This window comes from Rhineura floridana, chromosome 7 (genome assembly GCF_030035675.1).
Source record: "Rhineura floridana isolate rRhiFlo1 chromosome 7, rRhiFlo1.hap2, whole genome shotgun sequence".
Classification (NCBI taxonomy): domain Eukaryota; kingdom Metazoa; phylum Chordata; class Lepidosauria; order Squamata; family Rhineuridae; genus Rhineura; species Rhineura floridana.
The window spans coordinates 33,881,353-33,901,350 of NC_084486.1; the positions used below are offsets into that span (position 1 = coordinate 33,881,353).

The 19,998-nt window shown below is 39.3% G+C and overlaps 1 protein-coding gene across 1 annotated transcript; it reads right to left on the reverse strand.

Moving 5' to 3' along the window:
- Positions 1-804: 804 nt before the first annotated feature.
- Positions 805-18,002, reverse strand: DNAJC12 (DnaJ heat shock protein family (Hsp40) member C12). Its single transcript, XM_061635155.1, has 5 exons — positions 17,753-18,002; positions 15,410-15,488; positions 8,235-8,374; positions 4,577-4,775; positions 805-3,436 (listed from the first exon to the last, which is right to left on the reverse strand). The coding sequence occupies exons 1-5, from the start codon at positions 17,828-17,830 to the stop codon at positions 3,342-3,344; spliced, it is 591 nt and encodes a 196-aa protein (XP_061491139.1). The 5' UTR covers positions 17,831-18,002; the 3' UTR covers positions 805-3,341.
- Positions 18,003-19,998: the final 1,996 nt, after the last annotated feature.

Genomic DNA, 19,998 nt, shown 5'->3' on the forward strand with positions numbered 1-19,998 from the left:
TGTTCCAGTGCTTTGATCCTGACTGCCACCCTTGGTTTTAGGATTGAGGCTAAAGTGTACTACTTAGACAGAGTCTGTTTCAGATTTAAAAAAAAATTTTTTTTAATGTCACTCAAGCAACATCCCCCTAAAATATCCTCCAAATCTGAAAAAATCTCCCTGACTATGGGCACTATCCAACTCACATTTCTGCTGGGCTGGGGGGAATTGGATGCAGCAGACCCCCAGCTGAGCTGGCAGGCTCCCAGCAGAAGCTCCCCACCGTGGATGAGCCGTGGTACCACCAGTACCTTGCAGGCATCGCCAGGGGTCTGCCAGCCCAGCAGACAGAGAGCTGGCAGAAGCCCCCCAAAACAGGGCATTCCGGGGGAGGAGCCTTGGAGGTAGGACTTACACACCATCCAAGTCCCCTCGGAGTGTTCCCCCGTGTCCCAATCCCAACCAGAATTCTGCCGGCTAATAGGCTAGCGCAGTAAAAAAAAAAAAATACAATGGTGGCGTACAGGGACCGCTTACTCCCCGGCAGGCTTATTTGTGGGCGCTAGCTGTTGCCATCCAGCTCTCATGCACAGTTCCTGATGGAGCTGGCTTTCAGCCATGCTGGCAGCTCCTGAACGGAGAGTGGATGCCACAAAGAGTTTTTATGGTTCCTCCTCCGCCAGCCCCCCTCCTGCTGGTTCCGTGTTTTGCATTGCGCTGCCCATGCATTTTTAAATCATTGCTTCCTTTCTCGTAGTTCTTCTTCATCTTGTGATTTACTCAAATCATTAAACAAAAAGGGGGAAATCAATAATAAAAGGAGACTTTTCTGCTCAACGGTAAAATAATTTATTAATATGGAGATCAAAGAAGAAACCAATCAGGCTACACATCCCCTTTTGTGTTAGACACAGGTTTTACAGTTTTAATAATATACCATAGAATATGGTTCAAAAGTTCAAACACACAAAACCATTTCAAAATGATTCAAAATGACTGGCGATGGGCCATAGCCACACTCTGTCACCTACACAAATAGCTTTGTTTTCTGTGCCCCAACAGGATTGGTACCTTACCCAGATCTTCCTTTTTAAAGGAAGTATCTAGTCCTTACAGCTTCAGATAAATGCTTAAAATGTGGAATATGGTATCTGGTGGAAATTCTCAGAACAGTGCTTCTGGTGCAGGGAAGAGAAATATTCAGCATTCATACATAATATTCATTTACCCAATTCTTAGTAAAAAATAATATCCCTGCCGTATTATTTGAATATCTTGATCTTAGTAGAAGAATAGTGCCACCAATAGTATTGAAAACAGCAGTGGTGCAGTGTGCCAAAGGTACTGAAACTAGCAAACTGTGCTATACACTGCTCAAGCCACCTTAACAGGAGATGATGCCACCTTTGCCCGAGAAGGGGAATCAGGATCCTGCCATTCTGGATACCATGGCTCTTATGCTGATTTTGCAGTGTGTGATAGCAGAAGTCAAACAGGAAACTATAGTTTTTACTATCCAATAATGGACACAAACTAATTAGGCACCTGCACTCAGCCATGTAGCCAGCCTTTCTTGCTAGGTGGGAGATTTTTGAAGTGAGGCACATAGCACCAGCCAATCCCCCTCACACACTTACTGATGGAGAAGATGTGAGGGCCAGACCAAGCCAGGGAAAGCCAGTGACCTTCCCCCTCGCTCCTCCTCCATAAACAGAGTGTGTTAACTTACATAATGGGCAATGTAAAGATCAAGTTAGCAGAAAATTTATTATGAATACCAGGAATTAAATGACTGACATTTTTTGTTTCATAAGAAAAAAGGGTGTTAAGGATACAATGAACAAAGGGATACAAAAGATATGAGTGTCCCTCCTTCTACTCTTGTTCCCGACTTTTAAATTTTCCTTCCTATTGGATGACCAACAGAAACTTTTTAATGCTTGCTATATAAAGAACTAACTAAGCGATTGGAAAGTAATTGTGGAAAGCAACTGATTTTTTTTTTACTGGTTGCTGGGTTGATTTTTTCTGCCCAGGAACCTGGAAAAGGCCTCATGCTGAGCTGCACACATTGGGAAAACAAAAAATTAGGCCTCAACTATAGCGTAGGTGGCCAGCTAGCCATTGTGCATAGTAGTGTTTCTATTATCCTGGGGCTGTTTCCATCCTCAAGAAAAAGAAAAAATAGCCACTATGATTGTCAGTATAATGAGTGCTTTAAAAAAGTAAAGAGAAATTTAGGGTAATTTTTTTTCCAGATCATTTAAAGTTATTTCACCGTTTAGCAATAAGCACCCAATTCTATTCTATTCACCTAAGTGCAGAATAAACAAACTTTCACTTCTTACTGCAGGCAAAGAAACATGCTTATTTATTGCTGGCTGGGTAGAGAACACAACTGAAACTGAAAACCAGAGCAAAGGAAAGTCCAAAGGGTAGAGAGTAAAGCTGCAATCCACACATGTCTACTCAGAAGTAGCTCCATTGGATTCAATGGGACTTACTCCCACATAATTGTGTATTGGATTGCAGCCTAAGTCTAGTCCATAATACAAAGTTCTAATATTTAAGCCTTCAAGGTTACTATACAGGCTGGGGTTTTTTCAGGATCACTTAATTACAGGGTGATTGTGATCAAGAAAAATCCACCCTCAGTCAGAGAAAGTCTTGAGTGAACAGACTTTTGGGGCTCTTCCAGATGAGGCTTTTCTTGTGCACTCACCCTGCCTTATTCATTGAATTTTTCAGAGGATCCTATTCTTGAATTGTTCCTGTTCTTACAGCAAGCTGTTATTCTTTAAATGGGGGTTGTCACTGTCATGTCACAAATTTAAAAAGTACAAATTTCCCCAAAACATCCTGGGGGGTGGAGGGGGGCTGCCTGCATTGCTGGTTGAATAATTTCACTAACACATTAGAGAGAACAGTACACTACATGAAAGTCCATGGAACAACAAATAACAAAACATCCAAGAAATACATATAGGTGCATATAAGATAGATGAGCCATGAGAAGGAATACAACATGACATGAGGGCAGACATGAGAGCAGAAAGATAGGAGGGATTAAGGCTATTGAACAACAATACCTTTTCTCAATGGCTCAATGATTATGGGAAACAGCTTATATATGCATTAAGGACAAACTTTGGGAAAATGGGTTAACTGCATTCATTTTAATGACAATAAACAACAACAGTATTTTATATGGAAAACTGTGACATCAGTGGTACAAAACTACCTAATTAAATAATGTTCAAAGACACAAGAGACACTCATTTATACACATATACAAAATACTGAAACGGTAAAATCAAGGTTCAACACATATTTGGTCTTCTGCACGTATTTGGTCTTTTGTTTCATATTTCATAGTTTCTAAATTTCCGCAAGAGTTCAGACGGAGTGTCACCAGACCAACGGAAACGCAAGTGCCAGCAGTCTGGATCTGAGAATCCTATAAGGAAAAAAGAACAGGGAAAGGAAGAAAAGAATAAAGTAATGGAGATGAAATGGTACTTTTGTTTTACTACGTAAAATTCCTTTTATGCAAAATCAACTAACTCCCTGCCTATCCATTCCTTTAGAAAAGCCCCCAAACTGTAGATGGAGTTACGTAACTTTGGGGTGGATGATGGGCCTGTTCAGGCTTTGCACACTACTGAACCTAGTCCTGGTCTGGCTTAGCACACTTGCACACATACAATAAACCAGCATCACAATGCATCCAAAATAGAACCTGAGTTGTAAAGTCACCTCTGATGTTTAATGACCAAAGTTCACTAAATTGCTGGGTTTCTTTGCACATACTGACAGATATTGTACTAGACATTTATTCACATGGGCCTGTAAATCAGTGGCATTGGCTGTCACTGTCCCTAGGATTCATGTCCCTGATTATTATTATGCTTTGTCCCACCAGCTGTTATTCTGAGAGAATGGTACAAGGACGTTTCCTGCACTCTCTATTCTAAGCCTACCCCATACATGAATGCACCTCACTTGATTTCTCATCACTTGGTTACTGCACTGAACAAAAACAAATGGTATTCTGCTTTTCTTCAAAACTATTCAAAAAACCCCAGCTTAATGTATGGTCTACTACACTGAAAAGCATTGTGTATATGAATGTTCTGTTGGTGGCATCTGAACTGCAAGTGCTCACTCACACATACACATTACCACTTGACCCCACAGTCCGTGATCTTGCAGTGCTCGTGCACATGTGACACAGCCCTTATTGAGGCACAGTAAGTATGAGATGCAGTACTAGGAAAGGCACACACAGCACGATGTGTATGGTTTGTTAAATATCCCTGCTTCATGCCCCATATGGACTAGACCACCTGTACTACACTCTACAGTTCCTTGGATTTGCTTTGTGGGGGATTCAGATGGGCTGTACACAGGTTCCATGAGGCTTGCATGGATCAGATACACTGAGGAGCATACCTGATAAGCATACAAACCCCCATGAGGACATTCCCTAAAAACAGACCTCCAGTGGCTGCATATTTTGTTGTTGCAGATTTAGTTTCAGTTATCTGAAGTAATTTCAAGTCTAATACTGAAGTATCTGGCTCCACAAACTATTTACCTGGGGAATCAGGGCTCTTTGGTGACAGCAGCTTCCCAGTAGAAGAATCAAAATCTTCTAGCCCCCTTCGGTCACTCAACAGGTCATCATTGTTGTTTTCAACTTTCTGAGAACGATCATCAGACATCTTGTCATTAAGATTTAAATCAGGAGCTTCCAGCATTGGCTCTTTTTTACCTTTGACAGCCCAGTGCATTGACTAGACAAAACAAGCAAAACGGGACATTTGTGAATTGTGTCACAGCTGCACACGCTTGCCAGAGGATGCATTCAACAACAAGATGCAAAAAGCAGATGGTGGCTGATGTTGAAAAGATTCAAATTTTAACTCCAGTGGTTCTTGATGGAGTTTGTATATACAGTAGCAATTTAGGAGAGATGATCCAGATGTGTGGGGGGTGCAAACTGGGGAAATGGTCATTAATTATTTGTCACAGGGCAGGATTTGTTATCGTTTTTGTTTTGTTGCCACTAAGATATGGTGGTGGTGATAGTGGTGGCAGCAGGGTGACAGGGAGATTAAATTAGTACCTGCAGCAGAATGGGAATATTTAATCTGGAGACTCAAATACCACATGGAGCAATAGATTTCATTTTATAGGCAGGAGCACCAGAAAAACTTTCATAACCAATTTGGTGCCCTCCAGATGTTTTGGATTACAACTCCCATGAGCTGTAACTAATATGGCCAAAGGTCAGCATATGCAATGTAGTCCAAAAATCTGCAGGACACCATGTGGGAAAAGGCTGAACTATACCAACAGCTGAGCTCAAATGATGCACCAAGCTGCTCAGTAATGACAGCCGTGAGTTCAGAACTGAAATAATAAAGCTTTGCATTTATTTAGTGCATTTCAAGTGTACAAAGCACTTTCTTTTTTTTTACAATAATTTTTATTCAAATTTTCATAAAACATACAAAACAAAATCATAAAACATTCAAAGACAAAAAACAAAACAAAACAAAAATGATTAAACAAAAAAATAAAATGTTGACTTCCCATTTGTCGCAGATCAAATCAGTTATAGGTCTACAATATATAACAATCCTGTCTCTTAAATTATATTATAAGATCACTTTCCTCCAGTAGTTATCTTAATTAATCATCAAATCTCATAAACATTACTTTATTCTTTCCACAAAAAGTCAAAGAGAGGTTTCAATTCTTTAAGAAATATATCTATCAATTTTTCTCCAAATAAACATGTCGATTAATCCATCTCGTTAATAATAACAATAATCTTATTGTCATAACCATAGTCCAAATAAACATATCGATTAATCCATCTCATCAAAATCTGTTAGGTCCAATAATTTCAATAGCCATTATTCCATTATCCATATTAATTCCATCTTCCATCTTCAATAGTCCTGTTAAGTCCAGTAATTTCAGTGTCCAATCTTCCATTATCAGTATTCCACAATAATCTTGCTGTCATAGCCATAGTCATATAATAAGAGTCTGATGGGAATTTCCTCTATCCCAAATATTTTCTTGCCATCAATTCTGAATAAGTTGCTGAAATATTGTTGTAAAGTCATATCTGTGTTCTTCTTTTTTACAAAATGCACTGGCTCATCTCTTGAGAGTTTTTCCATTGTCACATGGCTGCAGTTAATTCCATAGATTTTCTCTATATCAAGCTCCATCACGTCATTCCAGTCCAGAAGATTATCCAAGCCATTGATAACTTTATCTCTAATATCTTCATTAATTTCTTCAGAGATAACGTTAAATTACAAACAGTAGATTTTATTTCTAATATCCATAAACTCCAGATCTTTTTCCAATTCCACATTTGTTCCAATCTCCAGGGCTTGTATCTTCCCTTTATTTTTTCTTTTCTCATCTCTGATCTCATTCTCCTCTCTCACAGGATCCCCTATTTCTTTAAGCTCCTGCGTCATTTTGCTCAGTTCAATTTTCAGCTCCTTACTGCCCTGTCGCAGGGTTTGTTTCGTTATCTCAATCTCATCCATTATTTTCTGAAACATAATTACTTCCAGATTCTCAGCCACTTTCTTGATTGCCATTTTTAAAACCATGAAAACAAAACAAAACAAAAATAAAGAAGAACCACTTCTTATTTCAGCAACAATTGAGTTAATATTCCAGGCTTGATGACATCACAGTATAAACAGAGCAGCCTGCCTTATCTCTCTATGTTCAAGAATACAAAACAAATTTAGTTCCCAGCATCAAAACAGTTAGTGGCGTCGTGAAGAAGCAGATTCGTCAAAATAAAATAGACCAAAAAGAGAATAGTCCCAGACAATATAATGTTCCTCGGAATAGAAATCCCTCTTCTGTTTATATCTTTAGAATGCACTTCCAGGACAGCTTTTTGCAATAGAAACAGAGATAAGCTGTTAATTTCATGAATAACAGAGAAGAGTTATAGCTCACCCAGAAGTTCTTTAAAGCTGATTCATTTGACAAATCTCTTTTTGCTGCAACAATTTAAACCAAGTAAAAAAAATAATAGAAAGAAGGGTGCTTGCCTGTTAGTCCGTTTTCTCTTTGAAGAAAAGATAAACGTATCGCATTAATCAGATAGAGCTTGTTCGGAAGTCCGTCCGGCATTGCTGGCTGGACCTTTTCTCATAAATTAATGAAATCCAGTCCTCCCAACAAAAACAGGCTTTTGAGGTTGATCTCTACGTTTCTCCCTGCCCGGGAGAAATTTCATCAGTCAAAAAAAAAATGTTCTGACTGATTTATATCTGAATAAGCTTCTTTTGAGGCGGGAGCCCATCTCAAAAGCAGGCACAAGCGAAGTCACCCTTCCCGGAAGTCGTGTACAAAGCACTTTCAAGGTTGTTCTAAGAATTATTGCAAAATACTTTTTAATGTAGATGTTGATCATGCGTATACTACACATGGCAGGACCTGTGGTTGAGAGAATACTAGTTTGCCTATAAATGCCTCAAGAGTTCATGCCTGAAATGAGATCTTCTCCACCTCACACTCTTAGCCACTATAATACAGGCACCTGATCAGGATACCTCAGGTCTGGAGCTTGAAGATATGGCCTTGTACAGAGTCAGATCACAGATCTGTCTCGCCTACTTGGACTAGCAGCAGCTGTCCAAAGACTCAAACTAGAGGTCTTTCTCAGCTCTGCTCTCTAAGATTCTTTTAAACTGAACATATCAGGGATTTGATCCAGGACTTTTGGCATACAAAGCATGTGTGCTACCACTGTGCTTTGGCCCTTTCCCATGTGTTTCCTGCCCTAAGTCAGAAAACCAATGGCAAGTGTCAGTTTCTGATACTATTTTCAACTTGGAATTTTTCCATTCATAAGGGAGGGATATAATTCCATGACAGAACACCCGCTTTCTGTGGAAAAGGTCCCAAGTTTAGTTGCTGGCATCTCAGGGTAAAGCTGGAAAACACTCCCATCTGAAACCCTGAGTGCTGCTGCCAGTCAGTGTAGTCAGTATTGAGCTAGATGGACTTGTTATAAGGCAGCTTTCTATGTTGAAACTTCATTTTTGTTGAAGGCTACAACAGTGTCATTCTATCCACATCAATTCCTACCCTCCTCACTCAGACAACAACAGAAATAGTAGAGAACTTCCCCTCCCACATGCTGGCTTCATTTTTTTTATTATTATTCCGTAAGAAGTGTAAATGCATAAACCAAAACCAACTGTTTTGACTGAGTTGCTCAGAGCCTCCCACTGCTGAAATGGGATAGTAATTTTGCTTCTCCTCCAGTAATCATAGTGAGCTCGGCTGTCTTCATTGGCAAGAATCTCTTTAGCTTGCTGTAGCTTCTGGAATTTCTCCACTATAAATCAAAGACAAAAGAAAGTTTTATTTAAAAATTCCTAGGTGGTGGTGTTTTTTTTTTATAGATAGATGATAGATAATTCTTTGGGGTAGTTTGAATCACTAACATTACACACTGCTTTTGCTTTATTACAACAAAACAGTTTGAAGTGACAGTGAGGAAGTGGAGTTTGTTTGCTGCTTTGATGTCTTTTATATTCACTCCTAACTGAAATGCTAAGCTCTCAAATAGGGATCGGGTTCGCTACCTGGTTTCTGTCCATTTTAATTCCAATGGTCCAGCTTTCGGTGCTGATCTACCATTTTTTGTTCCCGTTTGTTTTCATAATTGCTGATCTGCTGGTTTATTTTTAAGCAAAAAAAAAGGTAATTTCTAGTGAAAATGCTTATGAAAATGCTTATGCTGTAGATGCTTGGTCCACTTTTTTTCTATTTACATATCAATTAGGCAGATAATCGCCCACTGAGTATGTCTCTTGCCTCAGGCTAACTGATGTACTGCTTAAAGATGGCTTCTCCCAATTTCACTATTATTGTTTTGCAGTACTTTTGCATTTTACTGTTGAAAAGTCGACCATCACTGCTTATTTTAACTCTTTTTTTAAGGGAATTTATAACTAAGTCACTCGCTCACACACAACACAATTGCTCGCACTCGCTCGCGCTCTCTGACACACACACACACACACAGTGGATTGTTGGATTTTGTCAAAATCTGATACGTCAGATTTCGCAGATATTCTCCCCCATCTCTCTCAGGTTTATAATGCAGTTTACAAAACACAAATGCAAATATTCCAAATATGTCTCCAATGTTCTGCCCTCTGCACGTATCTTAACAATATGCAGGTGGGAGACGAGAGAAAAAGGGGGGAGATTAAGGACATTTGAAAGAGCAATTTGTTACTTGTGTATTCTCATCCCAATTTCACCCTCGGCAAACAGATTTTTGTATTGTTCTGAAAATGTTTTTAATATTAAAAAGCTCAGTTTAGGAAACATTGGGTGATATCCAGTGTTAGTCATACTCAGAACTGATCCACTGAAATCAATGTACTTAAGCCCATTAATTTCAATAGGTCTACTCAAAGTATGAATTAGTTGGCAATAGGGATGTATGAAAGTGCCTCTCCCTGTGTCAATATTCATTCACACTTTCATCTAGTATTTTCCATTCCACTGCAATTGGTCTATCTTGCGCAAGTCTTTCTTCTGTTTCATTGTCAGTTGCTGTGGAAATATACTTTGTATGTATATCATACTGCACAATAAGCATGCATATCTCAGCTATCAACAGATATTTTGAAACTGATCACTTTCCCTGTGTGTTCCCCTCTGTGTTCCTTTTTAGAGTTAACAAATTTTCAGAGTGGTAGCTCTGTAAGCCTTTTGCAGAACTGACTAATGGCCCACCATAAAGCCATCTATTCTAACCATGGCTACTTAGAAGTATGTCCCATTCAATTAAATGAGTCTTCCAGATAACTAAGGTTAGGATTGCAGCCTATCTGCAGCCTCCTATCTCAATAGCATAACCAGATAAGTTTATCTCACTCACTTAACCACATATAAATCCTTTTAATAACAACATATTATTTCATAAATTAATATTTTATATTGAAAATGGTTGTATGTGTCTGCTGAAACATAACACTCATGCTAATTTTAAATGTCTGTACAAAACATGATTTTGTGTTTGACAGCTTTAAATCCTTTTTTGTGCCAATGTATTCCTGCCATATGAAAAAGAACGATAACGAATATGTTCCATTGATTTCTAAATTTAATTGGAATTTGGCTGAGAATAAGTTTTAAAACAAATGAAAAACAAAAGAGATCCTTCCATGTGAAAAGGACAAGAATGAATGATGCATTCCATTGTTTTTTTGAATTCACAATAGGATGTGTTTCAAGACTGCAATCCTAATCGTATTTACCTGGGAGTAAGCCCCACTTAATTCAGTAGTACTTACTTCTGAGTAGACATGGTTGGGATTGCAGCATTAGTACTTATAGGCTAGCACAGTCAACAAACACTTCAGAAAAAAAGAAAAGCAAGTAGATCCCTATTGGCAATTATTATGTAAATAATGTACATTGCAAAGCAATTTCTATCTATTTATATATAAAATAACAGGGGGAAATAAGTTTGTTGCAGTGAATTAAGGTGAAAGGCATTCATAGCGAGGGTCCATGATGGGAATCAAAGGGCAGATAGAAGGAAATCCACTTGGTAGTCCATTTATCTCTGACATCTCTAGTTGATGCCTGAAGGATGCCTCCAGACCATCACTATTTTGCAGGAGGGATTCAAGCACATTCCATAAATTTAGGTTTGCACAATTAAAGAGGACGAAAATACTTTGTCACCCTAGTGCAACAAATACACATTGAAAAATAATCACACTTTTTGCACTTTGGAAAGTGATGAGGAAAATGCATTGAAAAGTGTGAGATGAATGAAGACACACAAACACCCTGTAAGCAAGTTAAGATGAATGCAGGACAAAGGCTCATTGCCATACAACTGTCCCGCAAACAAATTAGAAAGAATGTTCACTAAAGACCAGATATAATCTAACTTCCACTTGTACAAGCAAATCTGCATGAATGCTCAATAAATAGGTAATTTGGCATTGCCCTTAGTATAGTTTTCAAGATTTCAAATGCAATCATGAGGGCTAAAAAAGTTTAATTACCAAAGGTAACCATATACGAGGGAAACAGTAGGGTAATTCCAATGGCAACACTAAAGTAGCCACCCAAAGAATCTTTTCATTGTATATTGCATCTCAAAGAGTTCCCCTTCAATGCTCAGTTTGCATGTACTATGTATACCACAAAATATAAACTTGCTTATCATATTATGATGATCTCATTTATTCCAGTGGAAATAAAAGTTTCCTTACTATAATAGAAACATGAGGCCACATTATTAGTAACCATCTGTATAAAGATTATGAAGATTTATATTTTATCTATGAGTCACATTTCTATTATATGAACATTATTATTATTAATTTATGCCATTTTATTAAAATATATATTTCTTTTGAAATGCACTGAATTCAAATGCTAACATGGATTGGCAAACATAAATGAAACATCATACAATTTTGTTTTCTGGTTGTGTTTCTTTCCACCCACTGGCAATCTGATAACTTTTGTACAGGAAGCAATTTGGACAAAAAGGACATGGCAGTTAGTATTTTAACATCTAGTAATGATACAGATCATATGCAGTATGTATATATATATATAAAATTTAGGTGCAATTTATATTGCAAATATATAAATTTAGGTGCATATGATCTGCATCATTACTAGATTATTTGGGGACCATCTGGATCGGATAAATGGTGTACATGAAAGGGGTTAGGCACTTTTCCATTCAAAACTGCAAGGCTATTTCCTCCCCCGCACCCATTGCATGCATTTCCACATGACAACTCACACTGATGTGGCTCCATGGAGGCCAGTAGGCCTTCAAAGGCTTGCAACTAGATCCTATGTTTATTTGGAAATAGCCCCCACCAAATTCAAGAGGTCTTAACCTTTAGGTAAGCATCCATAGGATTTTATCCAAATATTGGTCTCCAAAGCATGTCAAGGAAGACCTGAATGATTCTGGCCCCTGCTCCCACACCAGCCCATCAAATGTTTTGCCAGTGTGCCTGATCACCCCTGTGTCACTTACTCCGATCCTAATGGGATTACTTTGAATCAAGTTTAAGTGAAATCAAATCAGAGCTGGCCTTTTCATGAAGCAACGCCAGGTGGAGGCTGTGGTTATCAGTTATCAGAGGAGTGCTATTTTTCTACATTTAATCCCATTCTCTGTATGTCATTACAAAAATACTGAATACCAGAGCATTATGAATTTTCATTTCTAAGGTGAAATTGCCTAAACCTGGCATTGTATATGCTCTACATGTAGCAATTTGTACAAACATTTATTCTGCCTGTTGTACACATACCAGAAAGCAATGGTTGGCCATGGCTGCATGTATGTACAGCGTTCTACTGATCAGACCACATTTCTTCATTCTTATTGGATTGGTATATTAGCCCTGTGCAGATCTTGCACATTGATGGTCCAGTCTGGCCTGTACCTCCATGCACTGATAGGCTCTTCCTTACAGAGCCTCTGTGCAAAGAGCTGAGGAATACACAGAGACTGAGGTCGGCGCACATAGTCCCATTACCTCCTCCACATGTTAGTTATTCCCAAATTAATAATCTGCACAGGGCTAGAGAGACAGTACTAACATAAATTTTAATATTAAAACAAAATGTGTGCAAACATTGAAATACAAATCAAGAATCATCTGTACATCTATAACAGACAACCCCCCAGGTTTGCATATTATAACTATTTCTTGCTCCAAAAATAAGTGCACATTTTAACAGTGTTACAACTTTATAATGTTCTGCTCTAACCCCTCAATATTTTTTTAGCTATAGTTAATTTGGAGAGAGATAGCTGCCTCATTTTTTTTAAGGGAAGTGATTAATCTGATTTTGTAAAATACCCAATTAAACCTTTGTTGCCAAACAACTGCAGTGGGGAATAGAGTAGCTATTCCCCTCCAGCATCAGTGTTTGTATAAGCAAAGCAATATATTTCAACTTGCTGCTGAAAAGGAAGTGTGGCACATAAATATGGATAAAAGGAAGTGTGCTGCATACATATCAATAAGGCCTAGAATAAGGAAGGAAAGTGAAGATATTGATATCTCAACCTCTTGTACAGCCATGAGTGTGGCTGTATACTATAGCCAGACCCCTTTTGGACTTTTTTCTGTCAGAGTTCTCATAATTTGATGAAATTAATTAAAAATCAGCCATGTTCACTGAGTACATGTAATACTATTACTGACCTTGCCCCTTAATCTTCTGCAGTTTAAAAGTTTAAAAAATGTGTGGCTGATTTTTAATTAATTTAAGAAATTTTACATTGAACTGAAAGATAACGTCAGGCATGCTCAGTAAGAACCAACTGTCAGTGTTCTAAAAGCCAGAATCACAGCTGCTTGGCTTGCCTAATCAGGGGGCCACACCCACACAAGACCTTTATGTCACTTGAGACAGTCATGGCTTCCCCCAAAGAATCCTGGGAAGTGTAGTTTTTAAAAGGTGCTGAGAAGAGACTCCTATTCCCCTGACACAGCTCCAGTGGCCAGAGTGGTTTAACAGTCAGCCACTCTGATTGTAGCTCTGTGAGGGGAACAGGGCATCTCCTAGCAACTCTCAGCACCCTTCACTAACTACACTTCCCAGGATTCTTTGGAGGAAACCATGACTGTCTAAAGTGAAATAAAGGTCTGGTGTGGAAATTTGGGTAAGAGGCTACATGTGCCTGCTATAGAATAAAAAGGTGGGGGAAACACTGAAAAGCAATGATATTGTTCACAGTGTTTTCCTTTTGGAAAGGAAAGGGGCTTCCCCTCTGCCTAGTGCCCACCCCCCAATATCCTCCCCTCCCCCTTCCCCTCTCCTCCCCTCCCTGCCCCTCCCCCAGGCCAGTTTCACATATCCTAAGCATGACTGCACAGAAATAAATCCCATTGAACTCAAAAAGTATGCAAATGATCAAACCCACCCTCCCTTCTGCTCCCTTCTATCCCCTCCCTCTTCCCTCCCCCTTCCTTTGCCCCTCCCCCTCCCAATCCCCTCCCCCCTCCCCCCCATGGTCAGTTTTACCTATCTTAAGCATGATTGCACAGGGGTAAATACCATTGAACTCAATAAGCATGCAATAAGCATGCAAATTATCAAACCTGCCCTCCCCGTGCCTTCCTTTGCCCCTCCCCGTGCCTTCCTTTGCCCCTCCCCCTCCAATCCCCTACCTCCACCCTTCTTCCGCTCCCCTCTCCCCTCCCTTTCTCCTTCCCTCTCCTCTCCCCTCCCCCTCCCCCTCCCCCATGGTCAGTTTTACCTATCCTAACCATGATTGCATAGGGGTAAATCCCATTGAACTCAATAAACATGCAAATGATCAGACCTGCCTTCCCCCTCCTTCTCCTCTCCTCTCCCTTCCTCCTCCCCTGCCCACTCCAGCCCGCCCTCCATCCCCCCAGTCACTTTTATCTATCCTAAGCATGATTGCATGGGAGTAAATCCCACTGAGCTCAATAAACATGCAAATGATCAAACCTGCCCTTCTCCACCCTTCCCTCTCCTGCCTACTCCCACCCCTTCCTCCCCTCTGACCTTCCTCCCCTCCCTCCTCCCCTCTCTCCTCCTCCTCCCCTCCCCACCCCCTATGTTCAGTTTCACCTATCCTAGGCATGATTGCAAGGGAATAAATCCTACTGGACTCAATAAGCATGCAAATGATCAATCCATTCTCAGCAAACTTGCACAGGATCCCATTTCATACCTCCTGGATTAAAAAGCAGAGAAATTCACTAATAGGCAAAAAACCTTGTGGTTTAAGATCATACCTATAGCCCACAGATATTTCTATCAAACTTTACAAAGCAGGGAAATTGGGCAGCTATAGTGAATGCACCAGAAGCACATGTTACCAAATTCTTTCAAGCTACACAGGAAGTGGATTGGACGGTGAAAGACCAACGCAAATTGTGTTTGCATTTTGACAAATTTGTAGGGCAGTCCAATATCTCAGAGAGGAGGTCAGGTCTCCTGCTCCCCTGGTGCATTCACTATGACTGCCCAATTTCCCTGCTTTTTAAAACTTTGATAGAAATATCTGTGGGTACATTCCTACACCGCAAGGGTTTTTGCCTATTAGTGAATCACAGCCAGCTCCAGCAGCTGGCAAGGCTTGGTATTTGCTAGGGCCTAAATACTTGCACAGGGCAAACTGCCCCAATAGGGTAACTGCCCTTTTCATAGGGCAGCAGAAAAGGCAGCATGATTTGGAATTCCAGATTTGTGTTCCACTCCTCTTTCAAGTTGAGGGATGCCTTGCCCAACAGACCCCAAAATCCTTCCTCTAAAACTGGCTTCACTGCTCTGTGTAACATTATCTGTTTAATTTTTAAATGAAAGAGGAAAAAGCACATACCAGCTTGAGGATTTCCAGGATGCTTGTCAGGATGACACTCAAGGGCTCGAACCTTATATTCTGAAACAATTTGTTCAACCTAGACAAAGAAGAGCCCTCATCAAAACAAATATTAATTTGGGGGCAATAAACTGAAGGATGAATGGAACTTGTTTTCTTATGAAGAAACACATATGACTGCTTCACATGCGACTTGTGTTACTTACACAAGTGTAGGGTGGAAACATCTATGTGTCATCATGTGTGAAGTTCATCTATCTGTATGATCCATTTTAACAAAAATAAGAGGTACTGGAAAGCTGCTGTTGGTACTCACCCACTTACACCATCTTCAGCTGACAATCTTCACATGCAGCAGTATACATTGGAGTATATTTATTTTCCCCTACTATGTAATTAACCTGTGTCAAGCACCCCTTCCTGTGCTATAGGTGGAGGTTAGAGCCTCAGTACCTAGCAAAATAAAACCCAAAATTGCAATCCATACACCATTTATTCCACGAGAGACCCATGGAAGTCAAGGTCAGAGTTACTAGTCAATAATCTGCCACCCAAATTGGGACAGGACAGTCCACCATCTGGGCAAATACAGTAAACAGAATATGAACTCTAAATGTGCATTAGTACAGCATATATCTAGAGTTCTTTCTTTCTATAAATCCAATTGTTATGCTGAAAATAGAAGAATCACACAGTACCATGGTTTTCAGCCATCTCTAGTGTTTACTACTCATGGTTTGTAACGTGCAACATCTCTTCCTGACATAAGTCACTCATGCAGAGGATCCAGTAGTGAAGTGGCAAATTCAGAAGTGCAGAGTCCCTTCATAATTGTCACAGTTATGCCCCCTCACAGCCATGCTCCCTTCAAAATTATACAATTTACCTAAGATTATAGAATAATCTGGCCAGGCTTGAATACTGCTTTAGAAGATTCTTCTCTGTGGTTGACACACTCATCTTTCATGCTGATTGGCTCATATGACACTGGAAACACAGGGACCCTGCTGGGACTTGGCTCCCAAAAAAATAAGGGGTCTAAGAATCCTCGTGACCCTGGACAACTGCATCCCTGAGTGGATCAGCTTCAAACCCAGTCAACTGAATAAAAATGTTTTTTCAATTGACTTCAACAGCTTCATTAGGAAGCTATCCACTTGTTTCAGCTCAAACTAACTGTTCCACTGCATCAGATATACCATTTCATTACTTCAAAACAGAAATAAATCACACGGATTTTTCACCCAGCCAAAATCTAGCATTCTAGTGTCACTTGCTGGAAGCCATCTCAGCAAACCTTTTAAAAGGGTGGAGGGAAGAGAGATCTGGATCCACTGGTAGACCTCTGGTTTATTTGCAATAGATGAGCAAGGATTTCTGACTCCCAATTGTTTAACAATAGCAGCAAGAAAAATCCCTTTTCCTCTTCTCTGCCTTCTACCACTGAGAAGAAGATTGCTTGGGGTAACTATTAGTGGATTTTTGTGTGAAGCCCTTTCATTCTGTTCTGGTACTCAAAGCAAATTCCTGGGTTCAGTATTCTTTTATTCAGTGTCCTTTGCACCTGGCTGGCTCTACTTGGTACATCTCTATGGTCTAGCAAAAAGCAAAGTAAATCATGTGCTTTTTAACAGGTGGTCCAAAACTGAGTGAATAATGACAGCCATCTTAAAGGTGAAAATCTAAGACAAATTTTGTGAACATCAGCCTTCACTGGAGTGCAGCCCTCCTTGTTGCACATATTATGTGGCAGTTAGCATCACTGGTTTAAGTGGCCATTGGCATCAGTATTCACTGGTTTACCTCTAAGGTTTTCTCCTCTGGAAATCTAAAGTTCTGGACATTCACAAAATCAATATTTAACATTCTCACATGAAAGTCATCAAATTCAAAATATTAACCATATGTAAACATATGGACTGAGGCTGGAATTCTATGCATCTAACCAGGAATAAACGCCACTGAACACAAGAGGATTTACTTCTGAAGAAACATGCTTAAGATTGCACTATGAACAGCCTTCTAACAGCCTCCAAGAGTTACTTACAGAACTGCTTCATATTTACATTCCATAAATATAATAAATTGCCCATATGGTTAATTGTGTTCAGCAGCTTTATATCACATAGGTTCAGAAACATGATGTGGGTGGGTGAGAGAGGTAATAGATCAACTGTTAAAATAAATACAGAAAACACGGGGAGGTCATGGGAGAAAGGAAATAGTATCCAATCACACATACACACCAAACCAAACTAATTAACAAAGGGGGAAATTAAAAAAAAACATAATGAACTAATCACAAAGGGAGAAAGTTGAAAAATAATAATTAGCTACTCTTACTGTAGACAATTCATCACATCCTAGCAAGCTGTAAAAATCTTCCATGTCCTCCAGTCTGCAGTTCAAGATTGCATCCATTTGTTTCAATCTGGCAGGCACTTTTCCGCTTTCTAAAAACTGAGGCACACAAGGAGCCTAAAGGCGTCTTTTTATCAGTCCAAAGCTATTTTAAAAGATTACAGAAAAAACTATAGCTGCAGTGATGCTGAAGCTTTGTCTACCGTTGGTTTTATACACTGAGATGTCACCCGATACTCTGAAATTACACCCCTGAATTACCCTGTTTTTATTGGTGGAAGCAAACACTGGGCTCAGTTTACAGTAGCAAAGCTCTATGGGATTTGTAGTTTTCAGGGTCACGTTAAAAATAATCCAACTAGAAGCTAAAATGATGAAGCTGAGGTTATCATACTTTGGACACATCATGAGAAGCCATGATTCACTAGAAAAGACAATAATGCTGGGGAAAACAGAAGGGAGTAGAAGAAGAGGAAAACCAAACAAGAAATGGACTGATTCCATAACGGAAGCCACAGACCTGAACTGACAAGATCTGAACAGGGTGGTTCATGACAGATGCTACTGGAAGTTGCCGATTCAACTTGAAGGCACATAACAACAACAAAATATGGTTCATGTTTCCACCTGTAAAAACTTTCATTTTGTGCATTTTTGATGGCTGTTTTGGTGCAAGTTTTGGTTGCGTGGATATGTTTAGTTTGGGAGTTGTTTGTTTTATGCTGTTATTCTACTGATTTGTTAGCCACCTTGAGTTTCTTTGAAAAATTAGGCAGGGTATGAATGTAAACAACAAACAAACAAATAGTAACATTTCAGGGCACTGCAAAATATTTTTTGCCATAGTCTTAGTTTTGCAAATTAACCATTCTGATGTAAATGGTAGCTCCTGGTTCAGTATGATTTTATTAGGCTCTGATATGATTTCATTAAGTTTTTATGTAAATGTAAATGTACTGCCTTCAAGTTGATTCCGACTTATGGTGACCCTATGAATAGGGTTTTCATGGTAAGCTGTATTCAGAGGCGGTTTACCATTGCCTCCCTCTGAGGCTGAGAGGCAGTGACTGGCCCAAGGTCACCCAGGGAGCTTCATGGCTGTGCGGGGATTCGAACCCTGGTCTCCCAGGTCGTAGTCCAACACCTTAACCACTACACCACATACATTTCAATAATTATTTTACTTCATATCAAACACTCTTAGGATTTCCATGCTCTAATCAAAAATAATAAGACATCATCAGCATATATGGCACTTAATTAAATTTATTTATTGCCAACTTTTCCTTCAGAAAGTTCAAGACAGCTAACAACAAAGACAAAACCATACATTAACCTTAAAAACACACCTTACCAACCCAGCAGCAAAAAAACAACAAAATACAAGAAGGAAATTAAGATATTCAATGACCAGAAACAGGTTTTTTTAAATCACTAAAGCAGCAAATTACAAAGCTAAATACCTTTCTGAAAAGGAAAGTGTTTACCAGCTTCCAAAATGTCATTAGTGAAGAGGTGAGACAGGCATCCCTGTCACTTTACTCATTAACAGGAAGGTTAGGATTTGAAAAATGGTGATGGTGGTGGTGGTGATATTTTTGCTAATGACAGTTTCACAGTTCTTCATTAAAATAATAAATAAGTCTTTGTAATATCATTTTCAGGCATCAGCCTTGCACTGTGACTAGTTTGGGGTTGCACTACTAAATCAGATGTGTGGGAAAGTATAAAAAAACAGAAGTGCTACTAACTAGTATGTGGGGTTTATGAAATAGATGTTGTCTGGAGCTGTGGTCAGGAAGTCATTATGCTGACTCCCTGGGCTGCTGTTTGGACTAAAAAGGACCAGCACAAAAGCTGGCACAGACATGCTGTTGCTTCAAGATGTCAGCCACACCACATATCTGACACTAAAAAAAAAAACCGTCCATCTATATAAATCATTCATAATAACACTGAATATTTTAGAGACAGGATTTCTTTGCCAAGCTAGGGATGGAACGATCTGTCAGTTTCTGTTCTCTCTGTTTCTAATTTTTCTACTCTCATATTTGGTTCTCACACATTTCTGCAGCAGTTTGGGTTTGTTTTTTTAAAATCCTCATAAAAATTTTCAGCATTTTAGTGTGAATTTCTCCTAACAAATACATTTTTGCATGCAGTTTTGACTAATGTACACATTTTTGCCACCAAGTTATCCTTTCAATATTAGGCAGGCACCATCTCTG

What these genes read in the sequence shown, in the direction of transcription:
- DNAJC12 (XM_061635155.1), bottom strand. Translation starts at nt 17,830, where the DNA reads ATGGATGCAATCTTGAACTGCAGACTGGAGGACATGGAAGATTTTTAC. An exon ending in GATGTGATGAATTGTCTACA is followed by an intron (nt 15,489 to 17,752) that starts GTAAGAGTAGCT and finishes TTCTTTGTCTAG; the next exon opens with GTTGAACAAATTGTTTCAGA. An exon ending in TCCTGGAAATCCTCAAGCTG is followed by an intron (nt 8,375 to 15,409) that starts GTATGTGCTTTT and finishes TTTGATTTATAG; the next exon opens with TGGAGAAATTCCAGAAGCTA.